The sequence below is a fragment of the Amblyraja radiata genome, chromosome 46, assembly GCF_010909765.2.
Source record: "Amblyraja radiata isolate CabotCenter1 chromosome 46, sAmbRad1.1.pri, whole genome shotgun sequence".
In the NCBI taxonomy this organism is placed as follows: domain Eukaryota; kingdom Metazoa; phylum Chordata; class Chondrichthyes; order Rajiformes; family Rajidae; genus Amblyraja; species Amblyraja radiata.
The window spans coordinates 7324574-7340079 of NC_046001.1; the positions used below are offsets into that span (position 1 = coordinate 7324574).

The following is a 15506-nucleotide window of genomic DNA, read 5'->3' on the forward strand; positions in this document are numbered from 1 at the left end:
CTCCACCCTCCCCCTCCCTGCTCCCCACCTCACCCCCCTCTCAGCACCCCCTCTCTCTCCCCCTCACCCTCTCCTCCCCTCTCTCTCTGTCTCTGCCCCTTTTCTCTCTGCCCTCACTCTCTACCCCCGCCCCCCCCCCCCCCCCCTAGATGTGACTGCAAGTTGGGGGCTATGTGTCAGTAGATAGGGTGGTTATGGGGTAAAAGGAGCAAATTAATAATATTAATATAATATCAAGGGGGGTAATTAGCGTAAGTGCGGGGGGGATAGTTAGTGTGTGTGACGCTGCATGCCGCCTCCCCTCCCCACAACCGCACGTTGGGGGAACAGACCCAACGGGTCTACATTTGGTCTAGTATATATTACTAAAAGTCTGTTCTTGACCGGTTTTGGCCATCTGTGCTGCGATTTCCGAGAGAACGCCGCCACCTACGGCCGTCATTTTTGGTCACCTTGCTCAGAGCCCCCCTCCGCCGTATGTGTGCCGAGGATTATTCCCGTCGATGAAAAATGACAGAGATGTTAATGATTTTACAAAATGCCCCATTCTCTCTGCTGCCCCTGCTGGCGGCAGGGGGGGAGGGACTATAAAACCAGGAAGTGGTGTGCCTCAATCAGTGTCTGCAAGCTGGAGGAAGGCAGAGGGTCACATTTCTCTGAGCTGTGAATAACACTGAACACATGTCTACTCAAATGTAAGTGTCCTTAGTGGTTCTAAAACGCTTGCAGAATGTGTTTATTGGGTTTTAAATGTTTGCAAAAAGTGTCTCTTTTGGTTCTACAATGCTTGCAGAATGTGTCTTTTTTGGTTCTAAAATGTTTTTTAGGTTCTCCCTCCCTCTCCTCCCCCCCCTCTCCCTCTCCTCCTCCCCCCCCCTCCTCCTCCCCCCCCTCCTCCTCCCCCCCCCTCCTCCTCCCCCTCCCTCCCCCTCCCCCCCCCCTCTCTCTCCCCTCCATCCCCTCCCCCACCATTCCTCCCCTAAACCCCCTCCCCTCCACACACCCCTCCCCCCTCCCTGCTCCCCACCTCACCCCCCCTCTCAGCACCCCCTCTCTCTCCCCCTCACTCTCACCCTCTCTATCCTCCCCTCCTCCCCCTTTTCCCCCCTCACCCACCCACCCTCTTATCCTCCTCTCCATCCCTCTTGCCCCTCTCTGTGTCTGTCTCTCTCTCTGCCCCTTCTCTCTCTGCCCTCACTCTCTACCCCTGCCCCCCGCCCCTCTCTAGATGTGACTGCACGTTGGGGGCTATGCGTCACTAGATAGGGTGGTTATGGGGTAAAAGGAGCAAATTAATAATATTAATATAATATCAAGGGGGATAGTTAGTGTGTGTGACGCTGCGTGCTGCCCCCCCCCCCCACAACCTCACGTTGGGGGTACAGACCCAACGGGTCTGCACTTGGTCTAGTATAAATATATTTTCTGTACTATAAATAACTTTATTAAAAGTGACAAAAACATTTAAACATCCCCTGTCCAAGCTGCAGTCCCACCAGTCACAGATGGTCTCAGGCTCCTGCTGCCTGCACATGCAAGTGGCCACCTTGGCCAGGACAAGAAGCGAACTAATGAGGAGATCCCATGACCAATTAGCCTTGGTGTTAAGGCTTGCTCCTCCAATGGAACATCCATTCCCATGTTCCAGCCTTGCAGAAAGTGAGAGTGCACTCCTTCAGTGGAGAAGCATTAAAATGGAGAAAAACATGTCCAAGACTCTGAAACGGTCTTGGTAAAAGACAGGCAACGTCTTAGAGGTATGGGTCATGCTCATCTATGGTATTTACACATCACCCTGAAAGCAATGCCCCTGAAGGCAGAGCCCCCTGCAAAAAAAATGTTACCAGAGCACACCATCTGGGAGGATGTTTACAGGTATTTCTAAAGAATCCAATGGTAGAGAATCGAAATCTGGGTAAGATCAGAACCGTGACAGACACCATGCTCTATCCCCAGTAGAAATCAACAAACTTCTTCTGAATCTTGAGAACAAAAGCAGGGGGTTAGATGGGGAGAGGCAAGAAGGAGTGTGAGCTTCATCTGTGTCTCACCTGTGCTCTGGGAGTGTTTGATGGGATCAAAGCTTTACTGTGCATCTGACCTGTGCTGTCACTGCCCTGGGAATATTTGACAAGAGCATAAATGGAGCTTAACTCTGGATCCAATCAATGCTGGCCCCAGCCTGGAAATATATATAATTGGCAGCATAGTGGATGCTTTACTCTGCATCACACCTTCTGCGCTATGTGACCTATCAGTGCTCGACAGTGATGTTGCTCAGTTTTGAAAGCATCTAGCGTGTCACATATACTGCATCCTTTGCCTTAATAGGCTCAAAAGGAACATTGAAGTGTGATATTTTATCCTGAAACATATAGCTAAGTGCAATAGCCTGGTGTTTTGGAAAAATTAATTTAATGTTATTCACGTGATATGCAGATCAAATTTTAATTGATGAAGAAGAGATGGAGGAGGATGAAGAACTTGAGAAATTGTCAACAGAATGGATTGCGGAAGTTAACTTGAAGGTGCAATCAAGCCTGGCTTCCTCCCAAACCTGCATAGATTATCTATATTTCCTATCCAAAGCCCTGTTTCGCCTTCAACGTAGACATTTAAAATCAAGATCAACAGGTAAATTTAGAGAGGTGTTTGTTTCTGCTTTGTATCCCAGTGTCCACTTCCACAGTGTTGAGATCTGGACAATCATTGATTTAGCATTGGATGTAAAATGGAGGGGATGGTAAAGAGTATCGGCAGCAAGCTGATAGAGATAGGAAGTAGAGATGTAGGTCGGTTTTCTTTATGATTGCATCAATGTGCTGGTTCCAAGACAGTTCAGAGATAAGCAGGCCCAGGGATTTGAAGCTTTTGACTTTCTCCACCGCCATCCCGTCAATGAAGACAGGTTTGCGGATCCTCGTCCTTCCTCTTCCAAAGTCTACAACTAGTTAATTGAGAGAAAGGTGGTTGTTCTGACACCATTTGGTCAGTCGATCAATTTCCCTCCAATACTCCGATCTCTCACCAGCAAGAATGCAGTCCTGACCTCCCATTTACCTCATTGGAGTCCTTTGATCTTTAATTGCACTTTATCTTGCACTAAATGAAATACCCATTATCCTGTATCTGTACACTGTGGACGGCATGATTGTAATCACATATAGTCCTTTCATTGACTGAATAGCACGCAACAAAAAGCTTTTCACTGTACTAAACTAAACTAAAATACCAAGCCAAACTAAAATACCAAGGATTTGCCAAATGCCTTGAATATTTCAGAGGTTGACCGATTCCCTTAAAGCACAAGAAAATTGCTTTATCTATTCCAGGGGTTCCCAACCTTTTTCGTCCCGTTTACCCCCTGGCAACTTTCCGAAAGTAAATTTACCCCCACCCTGTTTTGTTCAGTAATTTGTGTTTACACTTCTACCATAATAAAGCAACCGATAAAGGGGAAATTTTAAAATACTGTTTTTAACAAATCCAGAATCAACAAATTTACCTCCTGGGTAGGCGAAATTTACCCCCGGGGGGTAAAGTTACCCTAGGTTGGGAACCCTTGATCTATTCCTTTCTAAGATGTAGGAGTAGCAAGGCACAATGCTGGACATGGAATGGGCTCTGGACAGTCAATACTGATGATGAAATAATAGGAATTTGATAATTTTGACAGATGTTAGACACACTTCCTTCACCTCCGTCCTCTGCTTTGACTATTTATTTTGAAGAGGACAAGGATAGTTCATGCAAAAGGTTTTGATTGACTGTATTTTTGCAAGAGAGAATTATTACCTGGCAGACAATGTGACTGTTTAAACGCAAAAGTGAAATTGGCTGTTCCCTTATTTATTCCAAAACAAATCAAGTATTATGGTACATATTACATTTGATGTTAGATTCATAGTCCTGATTTAAAGTTAACAAATATATTATTGGACTTAATGTTAAATTATATTATGAAGGCATATTCTGATGGTTCCTCCCCACCCATCTCTCCTTTTTATTTTGTAGAGATAGGTTGATTGCTGTCCAGTCCCTTATTGGGATATGTGTAGGAGGGAACTGCAGATGCTAGTTTACATAAAGGATAAATACATAATGCTGGAAAAGCAAAAAATGCTGGAACCTTCTGGCAGGCTCTGAAGAAGGTTCTTAACCCAAAACATCGCCCATTCATTCCTTCTATCTAGAGATGCTGCCTGTCCCTGAGTTTCTCCAGCATTTTATGTCTATCCCTAATTGGGATAGACCACTTACAACATAGTGTAGCCTTGTGGCTTACATTAAGTTGTATAGCATGCACCACTGATTTAATATAAAAGCAGAACATAGGAAATACACAGCAGGTTTAGAAACACATGTGGAGGAAGAAACAGATTAACATTTCAGGTCCAAATCTTTTCATTTAACATGAAGCACACTACATGGAAAGCATGAGAAAATATGCATGTGTAATTGGCATCCTTAACAAGCCTTTAAAAAGCTATCACCTGGTCTATTGCATCAAATTGCTCCCCGGAGTAACATGGTTTTAAAGGGCTCCAATTCCATACAGGTTAAAGTATCAAATTACCACACACTAATAGATAGTCATGAAATCAGCGCAGCTCAAATTAAAGAAAGAACTTCAAAAACAATTAATACTCAGCATGTGGAGATAATCATTAAGATGCCAATTAGTGCACCACCTCGGCTGGAGGGAAGCCTTCTTGAACTGTTTCACAATTTGACACAACCGAAAGGTTAGTTTTGTGTGAAATTACCGGTTTCCTTGATTCAAACATTGTTTATGTTCGGCTTGTTCCTTGGTGATTGCTTTTGTTTTCCACTAATATTGAGGGTTTTGTTTTCTTTTGTTGTTGTTATGCATCTATTGCGAACTGTGTTTTCAGATCTGTTCTGCTGCTACAAGTACGAATTTCACTGTACCGTTACATATGAGAATTAAACACTCTTGACTCTTAAATCAGTAAATAAACCTGAAATACTGCAGATGTAAAAAAAAGCTGAAAACCCCCCAATTCTGATTGTGCACAGTCGGCGAGGCAGCGTATGGGGAGGGAAACATTACCAGTCAGTGCAACTGTTCCTAACTACAGTAATATTAAGACCTTACAAAAAAAACTGCAAGACAGATAACATGATGCAAAATATAATTTTTTAACTGTGATTTGTAAAAGTCAGTCGGCATACTCGTTTTGCGAGAAGCGGCTTAAATTAAACAATATCTTTTATACTTATAACTTAGTAATATTTTCTACCTGTTATAACGACGCTCCTGGATTAGGAAGGAACTGCAGATGCTGCTTTAAACCGAAGATAGACACAAAAGGAGCAGTCTGAAGAAGGCTCTCGACCCGAAACGTCACCCATTCCTTCTCTCCAGAGATGCCGCCTGTCCCGCTGAGTTACTCCAGCTTGTTGTGTCTGTAACGACGCTCCTGTTGCGAGCCACCTTCAGCGGCCATTCCTCAACGGGGATTGATGGTCCGGAGTGAAGCGGTTACTTCGCTCTCTCATGCACAAGGGAGAGATGCGGCCTCTCGAGCGCAGGGACTTCTGCAAACATTCCATCATTTTTCCCGCTCTCTCGAAAGCATTGGCCGAGCCACCCCCTGCCGCGCACGCGCCCCGTCCCCTCCGATGCCGCTCGCTGCTGCTGCTCCTTTCCCCCAGTCACCGAGCGTCCCAAAGTCAGTCCCCGCGTCAGGGACGAGGGACGGAGTGAGGCGGCACTCGGCGCTGCTGATCGTGGGTGAAACAAAACAAAATCCTGGCCACACTTGTCTGAAGAAGGCTCCCGAACCGAAACGTCACCAACCCATGTTCTCCAGAGATGCTGCCTGACCCCCTGAGTTACTTCAGCACTTTGCTTTTTTGGGTGTGGCCACACAAGAGACTGCTGCTGATGCTGGCATATGCAGTCAATTCACTATCCCTCTGCTGATGCTGTCCGACTCGCTGAGTTCCTCCAGCAGCTCGAAAAAAAGTCTCGGATTGCAGAATCCGCAGTTTCCACAAACGAGTCAATTTAAGTCATTGCAGCGTCTCCCGTGTCCACGAAATGTACCGTGCGGCCAACTGGTTATTTCTGAAATGCCATCACTGTTTGTAGTATGCACACTATATGGCACACAGATATGGATCGTGTATACAGATGAGATTACTTTGTCTTGGCGGACAATGTGGCCTGCTCATGTGCTGTACCTTTCTATGTTCTAATCATGAATGAATGAATAAGTTTATTGGCCAAGTATTCACATACAAGGAATTTGCTTTGGTGCTCCGCCCGCAAGTGACAACAACATACAGTGATAGTTAGGAATGACACATAAAACATTAAACATTAATAATAAAACATTATTGATTAAAAATGAGAATACCAGAGCAAAAGGAGACTACAGATTTTTGGTTATTGAGTAGAGCTAGTAAATCATAATCATATCTAGTAAACTGGTTTAAAATGTCTTTGGTCGGGGATAAATGTTAGCTTTGATACCTCGATTCCTTGCATTTACTTCACAATGCATCCAGGAATATTTTCAATCCATCTGAATGGGAAGGAGAGGATTCAGTTGAATGTTTTCCACCCTCCCCAATATTGCAGTTCCTCATTACTGAGCTGCTCCATCAGCCCATGATGGTCAGTGAACACCTGGACGGAGGACCTGGTGCTCTCGCTGATCGTCGATGGTGTTAAAGTCGGTCTGCGCACCCCTTGTCACGAGATCACTGACATACAATTTCATTTTAAAGAAAGACTTGTATTGACATAGCATCTTGACTTTAAATAAAACACACTCAAAATGTCTTGGAGCGTAATGACATGCAGAGTGATTGGTTTTACACTCTGATTCTTTCCAGAACCTGGCGATAAACAACCCACTGGCAAACGGTGGAAGCAGAAAAAGATGGAATCCAAATCGCTCGTGTATTTCCAGGATATGCAACCAATGAGCACTGCAACAATGCTGGAACCACACATTGCAAAACAGTTGGAAGCAGCAGTGGGAGAGATTAATATTGTATTCACAAACATCACAAAGTATCTTCCTTTCAAGAAGGTCCAGACAATTGCCTTCAGATACATTGGAAAATTCATAGGGAATCTTTACAAGGCATTTCTCGCTCGTTCACATGAATATTTTGAGGTGGAAAATGAACTAAGAAAGGCTGATTCTTTTGGATCCCAGAGATCTGAAGGTAATCTGGTTACTGAGGTGAAAGGTCTTCAAGAACACAGCTGTGCCCTCAAAACACGGGCAGAATTAGCGGAATATCATTACAGGGAGGTGTCCAGCATGAACCGTGACCTGGAAAAAAACATCAAATGTTTGAGGTCCAAAATTGAGCAGCTACAAAATGGTGAGAAAGTCACTGCTGATTTGCTAGTGAGCGCAAAGCAGGTGAGCAAAACAAGTAAAAGTAAAGCACTGGTGAAAAAATCAAAACATCTCTCCAGTGAGGAGCCCAAAAATATTATTTTTGACAGGCATGATACAACTACAGACCAAAGGGTTATCCCAGGGGAAAACATTCCCATTGGAGAATCAGAGGAACAAAAGGCTGGCCCGGAAGTATCCAAGAAGGAAAACATTCCCTTTGATGAACCTACAGGGGAAAGTATTCCCAAGGAACTTACCATTGGAAGGATAACTCCAATACAAACCAAATTCGAAACAGTGCTTAGTGAAGCAGTGAAGGGAAAAATGTTTAAATCCAACTCGAATGCAGGAAAGAATCAGAGAGCATGGGTTCAGAAAGAAGAATTGAAGACTCAAGCTCAGCAGATGGTTGTGGATTTGCTGACAGATTTTCAAACTGCTGTTTTGTATTCACTGGACCATGGGTTACGCAGTGGCAAAGACCTTGCACCAGATGATATCTGTAAGGTGCATGCTCTTCTCAAGTCTGAGGAGTTAAAGAATCTTTATGAAGTGATTGAGAAAACAATCAAAGAAATCTCAATGCAGAAGCTCAAACAAGAGCCAAAAGAGCAACCTGTTCAAGATAGAAAGCCACTGGAAGAAAACTTGGCAGAGATATCAAAGGAAAGGGAACCTGATTTAACCAATTTTGCTGAACTTCTCGAGGAAGTATCCAGATTTGGAATTATTCAAGAGATTGCCCTCGATGAATTGAGTGCCCAAGTTCAATATTTAATCGAAGAAGCCAAACAGGACCAGAGCTTGTCACAGGAAGAAACACACTTCCATGAAAAGACCCTGCAAGCCTTGGACACAATTCTAACACTGGAGAAAATGTCCTCTCGGGCTGGAATGGATCAGTTAATTAGGATTCGAGAGACAATCAGTAACATATATTCCAGCAACAGTGCCCTTGAGCTTAATAAAAAGGAAGTAAAACTGCAGGCAGAATGTTACAAGGAAGGGGCTTCTCTCCCTGAAACTCCATCAGCAACACCAGCAAAAATAATTCAACCCAGCGGAAATGTCCTCCAGGCTGCCGAAGGCGAGAAAGTAGTGGACTTGTCATATATTGTGAACGTGACATATCTCCGATCAACCTGTAAAACTTTGGACCAAGCAGTATGCGATGGCATCATTTCCAGACAACTCCATACCACCGCTACACACCTGATACACAAAACGCTATCAATAATTCAGCTCCGACTGGCTTATCTGTTTCGAAAGTACATGGCTTTCCGACAGATCGAAATCTTTAGGTAAAGAATAGCTGTTATTATTTTGACAATACATTATGGAATTAAGGGGGGGGGGGGGGGGTGGGGGTAGGAACAACATAATTGTCTGCACATATACTCATGCCAGGCAGCATCTGTGGAGGAGAAAGGACAGATGACGTTTTGGGCTGGGACCCTTCTTCAGTCTCTAAATGTCATCTGTCCTTTTCGCTCTGGTGATGCTACCTGTCCTGCTGAGTTCCTCCAGCACTGATTTATGCTCATGATTGCAATCTCTCATCTCTCCATATTCCAGAACTATCACCCTCTCAGGGCGAAGCAGGGATACCCGGTTAGGCCTTGTGATTTCGGCCAAGAAAATAGCTCTGAACAATTCAATCAGAATATGTGCCACAGAGACACTTAAAGCAAGGGACAAATTTTGTTTATTCATCTCTTTAATGTGATTATTTCTCTCTTCAGAAAGTACTTGAACAGCAGATTGTTGGATCTAAGCAATAAGGATGATGAGGTTCCTAAGGCGCTGTACAGATTTGCCAGCAGACTCAAAACACGTTTAATATCCACCATGCGGCACTGGGAAACAAGACAGCAACTGATTAACCAGAGTCGCCAAAGACATTTGAATCAAATGATCAATGTATTCAGTCAGGTAGGTGCAGATTTCTGGATGTACATTTTGAATAAAGGCAGAGGATACTGGGAATACTCAGTATCTGTGGACTGAGAAACGGTGTTTCATTTGATGATCTTTCATCACGACTGAGAAAAATGTAAGATAAACAAGTTTTAAGAGGCTTTAGAGAGGGTGCAATATAGGTTTATCAGGATGTTGCCTGGATTAGTGAGTATTATCTATACGGAGAGGTTGGACAAACTTGGATTGTTTTCCCTGGAACATCGGAGAAGGAAGGGGAGGGGAAGAAGAGACCTGATAGATGTATCTAAAAATTATGAGTCATAGGCAGGGTAGACAGTCAGAACCTTTACCCCAGGGTGGAAATGTCAAACACTAGAGGACATAGCTTTAAGGCGAGAGGGGCAAAATTGGAAGGAAATGTTTACACAGGTGGTGGATGCCTGGACGCGCTGCCAGGGATGGTGGTGGAGGCAGCGCGTCCAGGCACCCACCACCTGTGTAAACATTTCCTTCCAATTTTGCCCCTCTCGCCTTAAAGCTATAGTGGCATTTAAGAGGCTTTTGGATAGGCACGTGGATATGCAGGGAATGGAGGGATATGGATCACGTGCAGGCAGAGGAGATTAGTTTAACTTGGCACCATGTTCAGTGTGGATATTGTGGGGCAAAGGGCCTGTTCCTGTGCTATACATCTATGCTACAGAGAAATTCTGATGAAAGGTCATCGACTTGAAATATTGCCCCCAGGGGCTTGAGGCCATATAATCATTTGAGTTATATATGAAAATATGATTACATATTTAAAAATATGGTGATGATTATGATCGTGAAAGATATGTGTTGTCAAGTTATAGATGTGTATCCACATGTTCATCCCAAAGCATTAAGGACATGCATGCCTACTTCTCTGTTCGTGCCCCTGTTCCACCATGGAGAAATTAAATCAGCAGATTTGAAAGGTCATGATCAAAATAAATAAATCCATTACCATTGTATTCCTTTGATAGGTTAAACACCACACGGGCCTAGTGTTGCTCAGTCCATTTCTGGCCACCAGATCACCAGACACAAAGATGCGGAAGCAGTTTGGACCCCCGTTCCAGCCAACACTAGTGGTGGCATCTGAGAGACCGTGTTGTCCCCATGGTCAAGGCAATGGTACCCCATCCACTTTGCTCAGAACAAGGTAGGAATTCAGCATTCCAAATTCAGAGAATTTCATGTTCAATTCGGTATTCCTTGTAGACAGAGTCTGTCAGGGCAGCTGTCCGTTGGCAATTACTGATAAAACGTAAGGTTTAATCAATCCTTGCTTCATGCTCTGGAGGCAGTTTACAATATTCACTATATTTTGCTACCTCTGAGAATTCTTCAGTGAGATTGACTGTTGGATGATTCAGGGATTTCCCCAAGAACAAGGAATACATTTTATGAGTTTAAAATATAATATTTCCATATTGAAATCTATAATATTTTGAAATGTTAATCTGATAAAATTGCAATTCCTACACATAAAGTATAATGTTCAGAGTGCTAACGAATCGATATCAGGGTTTCTCTGCCATTTCAAACTTAGTTATATAGGATGACGTACAGTGAGAACACTTCCTACATAACTAAATGTGTAGGAAGGAACTGCAGATGCTGGTTTAACCCGAAGATAGACACAAAAAGCTGGAGTAACTCAGCGGGGCAGAGATGCTGCCTGTCCCACTGAGTTACTCCCATTTTTTGTGTCTATCCTAAAGTAAAGTTATTGTCGGATTGTTGATTTCTCATGATAGATAGATGGATAGATAGATAACTTTATTGTCACATGTACCATTAAGGTATAGTCAAATTCTTTGATTTTGCATATATAGTACACAAAAGGGTCGCCACAAGGTGCAGACAAAGTTACAAAGTACACTTAAATATTGTTGGTCCCTTCTTCGTCCCCCCCCCATCCCCCACCACAGGTGCCCTTTGTTCTTGGTGGCCCTCCATGCCGGGCTCCCCCTTTGTTCTCAGCGACCCCCCCCCCCACACCAGATCCCTTTGTTCTTCTTGACCTCGGCCTCCAGGGACTCCGACCTCAAGTTCCACTTTGGAGGCGCAGGCTCAAGGGGCCAAATCCTGCCCCTTTTACATTATTTTGTTTCTCATCTGGAGCCCTGAACTGACAAGACCCAATTATATGTATCGGGTAGTCCTTGAAAAAGGTGATATTCAGTCTTGGGTCAGGGTTTGGATTGGACATGGTTGGGATGCATTAGGCTCGGCTGTGGGTGGGTTGTGTTTAGATTGGCTAAAGTTGGGTCAAGTTTGGATTTGCCATGATCGCATTCAGACCGACCATGGTCATATTGGGTTTGGGTTTTAATTTTTATCCCCAAGTGGACTTGCAGCTGCACTCACTCCATTAATAATTCCTCCTATGTTTTGTCAGGAACACCCATTTATGGTCAACAAATATTGTGGATGGAAGTTTTCCAATTGCCAAGAAGGACCCTGCTACCCCGGTTATGTTTCCAGCGACTCCTAAATTAGTGACAATGGATGGGTAAGAATTCCAGTTTGCCATCTGTTATCCTCTAGACGTTGTTCACTGTCTCTTACCTTTGAAAGGAATTTTCAGTGAAGAAACTGAGAAATGTAAAGTGTTATATTTCTGATTGAAAGAATGAGAAAAGATAATATCCCTGGAGGGTACAGGCCATCTCTGCGTTACAAATGCCTAACTTACAGATACCGGTCCATATGAACGATTTCCCATGATATTATTAAACTCAAAAGTCCAACATACAGTATGTACAAATATTCATTTCTATGAATGGCAGAACTAGTTTCCTGTCTTTCTTCACTTCTTGTGATTTAAAAAAAATCAATCTTGTGTACTTTTGATGGCATTCTTTACATTACTGTGGAGGTATGGTTACCATATTGTGTGATTTTTGTGTATTTTCCACTGACGGACAAAATTGACTTATGGACATTTGCAAAAATGGAACCATTTGTTACCCGGGGACGCCCCCTACAATTCTGAAAAGAGAACAAGAGCAGAGAGGTCTGGGGGTAAATTGCATATTTTGTTCAAAGTTAAGAAAATAGAAAGCATACAGGAGGCTCATGAAGAGAGGTATAAAGTACATGAGCAAGGAAGCAACTATGAACCTTTATAAAGCACTGGTTCAGCCACTGAGTTAACAAAAGAAATCGGGTTTTCAGTTTCTCAGTTCTAAGGCTTGGTGACTGTTCTGTTAATTGGATTCCAGTTCTGTTTGCATCAGGTATTGGACCCATCAGTAACATTTGCAGAGAGCAAATGTTCGATTTGTTGGTTTGAAAAATATCTCAACATAGTAGCAAGTTAGTCCCCAGACTTGGCCTGCATTTACACATGTTTCACACCAGTTAAGCGAGCACAACGTCCACTGATCCCCTTGGATTTTAACGGATTAATTGACATTGGGGAATTTAAATATTAATCTTGGTGTCCCCTCAGCCATTGAGTGGCAGTTTGGTTGATTATCATACATTTCTGTCATAAATCAGAAACCACTTCTCGCCCTTTTTTGATTTGTAAGGTTGTAGTTTCTAGGAGCAGAATTAGGCCATTCTGCCCATCAGGTCTACCCCACCATTCAATCATGGCTGATCTATCTTTCCCTCACAACCCCATTCACCTGCCTTCTCTCCATATCCTGACACCTGTTGCCTACTATGATCTGTTTGTTCGCGGGATGTGGGAGTCACCAACAATGACAATATTTATTGTTCATTCCTAAATAATCCTGAACCAAGGGAACAATTGAGAGTCAACCACATTGGTGGATCTGGAGTCATAAACAGACCAGACCAGGTAATGATGGCTGATTCCCTCCCCTGAGACCCAGATAGATTTTTATGACAAAGTGATCGTTTTGTGGTTACTGTCAATGAGACATTTCAAATTCTTTTTTTATTTAATTAGTTGAATTTAAATTCTTCCCCAACTGTCATGGTGGGATGTGAACTGACATCTCTGGATCAATGGCCCAGAACTCTGGATGCTAATCCAATAACTTAACCAGTACACTGCCATACCCAATTTTACCTGGGGTGGGAGATTGCAACCTTCACATGGTCCGCCCCGTTTCGACGAATGCATTCAACCTGGCGTGCACAATCAAATAAGATCAAATAGAACAAGTTGTCCTACAACTGTAAGCTGTGCACACCATATGCAAGAAGAAGAAAACTCACCTCTGCAATTTTGCTTCAATCATTTTCACTATTTTCTTCAGCAGAAAGAATTCTTTTCGGCAAATGGTGACGAACACGCAAATGAGTATTGTGGGAGAGAGCCTACACATACCAACAAAGAGCCTTCCTATCCCGTCGGAATCATATGTCCCATTGTTCTTGGACAAAAATATGGCCTTTGCCATCGCCACATCTTCAAACAAGTTTAATTTCTTTCAGCAGGCGTAAATATGTTGTTGCAATGACAGTTGGGCTTCCCTATAAGAGTCATGCTTCTGGTTCTATTTTTGTTCTCTGTAATGTTTTCCTTGTTTAAATAAAATCAATTTAACATCAACAGATTTCAGTTCCTTATTCCAGCTCTTTCACAATGGTACACAAAATTGCTGGAGGAACTCAGCGGGTGCAGCAGCATCTATGGAGCGAAGGAAATAGGCGACGTTTCGGGCCGAAACCCTTCTTCAGACTGATGGGGGGTGGGGAAAGAAAGAAGGAAAAAGGGAGGAGGAGGAGCCCGAGGGCGGGTGGATGGGAGGGTGGGAGGAGACAGCTAGAGGGTGAAGGAAGGGGAGGGGACAGCACAGGCTAGCCAAATTGGGGGAATTCAATGTTGATGCCATAAGGGCGCAAGGACCCCAGACGGAATATGAGGTGCTGTTCCTCCAATTTCCGCTGTTGCTCACTCTGGCAATGGAGGAGACCCAGGACAGAGAGGTCGGATTGGGAATGGGAGGGGGAGTTGAAGTGCTGAGCCACCGGGAGGTCAGGTAGGTTAAGGCGGACTGAGCGGAGGTGTTCGGCGAAACGGTCGCCCAACCTACGCTTGGTCTCACCGATGTAAATTAGCTGACATCTAGAGCAGCGGATGCAGTAGATGAGGTTGGAGGAGATACAGGTGAACCTTTGTCGCACCTGGAACGACTGCTTGGGACCTTGAATGGAGTCGAGGGGGGAGGTGAAGGGACAGGTGTTGCATTTCTTGCGGTTGCAACGGAAAGTGCCCGGGGAGGGGGTGGTGCGGGAGGGAAGGGAAGAATTGACGAGGGAGTTGCGGAGGGAGCGGTCTTTGCGGAAGGCAGACATGGGGGGAGATGGGAAGATGTGGCGAGTGGTGGGGTCACGTTGGAGGTGGCGGAAATGGCGGAGGATTATGTGTTGTATTTGCCGGCTGGTGGGGTGAAAGGTGAGGACCAGAGGGACTCTGCCCTTGTTGCGTGTGCGGGGATGGGGAGAGAGAGCAGTGTTACGGGGTATGGATGAGACCCTGGTGTGAGCCTCATCTATGGTGGCGGAGGGGAATCCCCGTTCCCTGAAGAACGAGGACATTTCCGATGCCCTGGTATGAAATGTCTCATCCTGGGAACAGATGCGGCGTAGGCGGAGGAATTGGGAGTAGGGGATGGAGTCTTTACAGGGGGCAGGGTGGGAAGACGTGTAGTCCAGATAGCCATGTGAGTCAGTGGGTTTGTAATGTATGTCGGTCAGGAGTCTGTCCCCTGCGATGGAGATGGTGAGGTCAAGGAATGGTAGGGAAGTGTCGGAAATCGTCCAGGTGTATTGGAGTGCCGGATGGAAGTTGGTGGTGAAGTGGATGAAGTCAGTCAGTTGTGTGTGGGTGCAGGAGGTGGCACCAAAGCAGTCGTCAATGTTTTGAACTCTTTCACAATGGTGATGGCTAACAATTGTGAATATTGGAACGTGATCTTTGTGTCTGTTCTGCCATTTGCAAACCAGCTTTACATCCGGCAATGGGTCCCTCATGCGCATGCATGTAAGGAGCGAGCTCAGTATCTGTTCCAGCCAGGTTCCCAAGTGTTGTTTTTCAAATCAAACCCCGATAATACGTTAATCTGCAATCCTGGCCTCTGTTTTACCCTATCATGCTGGTTAAACAGATGCAAAAATCCAACTGAACCCCTTGGATTTTAGCAGGTTAATTGACATTGGGAAATTGAAGTATTAGTATGTGTAAAT

The 15506-nt window shown here is 44.3% G+C and overlaps 2 protein-coding genes across 2 annotated transcripts in view; one reads left to right on the forward strand and one right to left on the reverse strand.

Annotated features, from left to right (window-relative positions):
- The window catches only part of csrnp2 (cysteine and serine rich nuclear protein 2), a 62356-nt gene that overhangs the window by 46194 nt on the left and 656 nt on the right, over positions 1–15506 (reverse strand). The window lies entirely within an intron of this gene.
- fam186a (family with sequence similarity 186 member A) lies at positions 1894–13806 on the forward strand. The gene is made up of 7 exons (XM_033015568.1): positions 1894–1915; positions 2440–2634; positions 6868–8689; positions 9131–9320; positions 10316–10494; positions 11737–11850; positions 13574–13806. The coding sequence occupies exons 1-7, from the start codon at positions 1894–1896 to the stop codon at positions 13758–13760; spliced, it is 2709 nt and encodes a 902-aa protein (XP_032871459.1). The 3' UTR covers positions 13761–13806.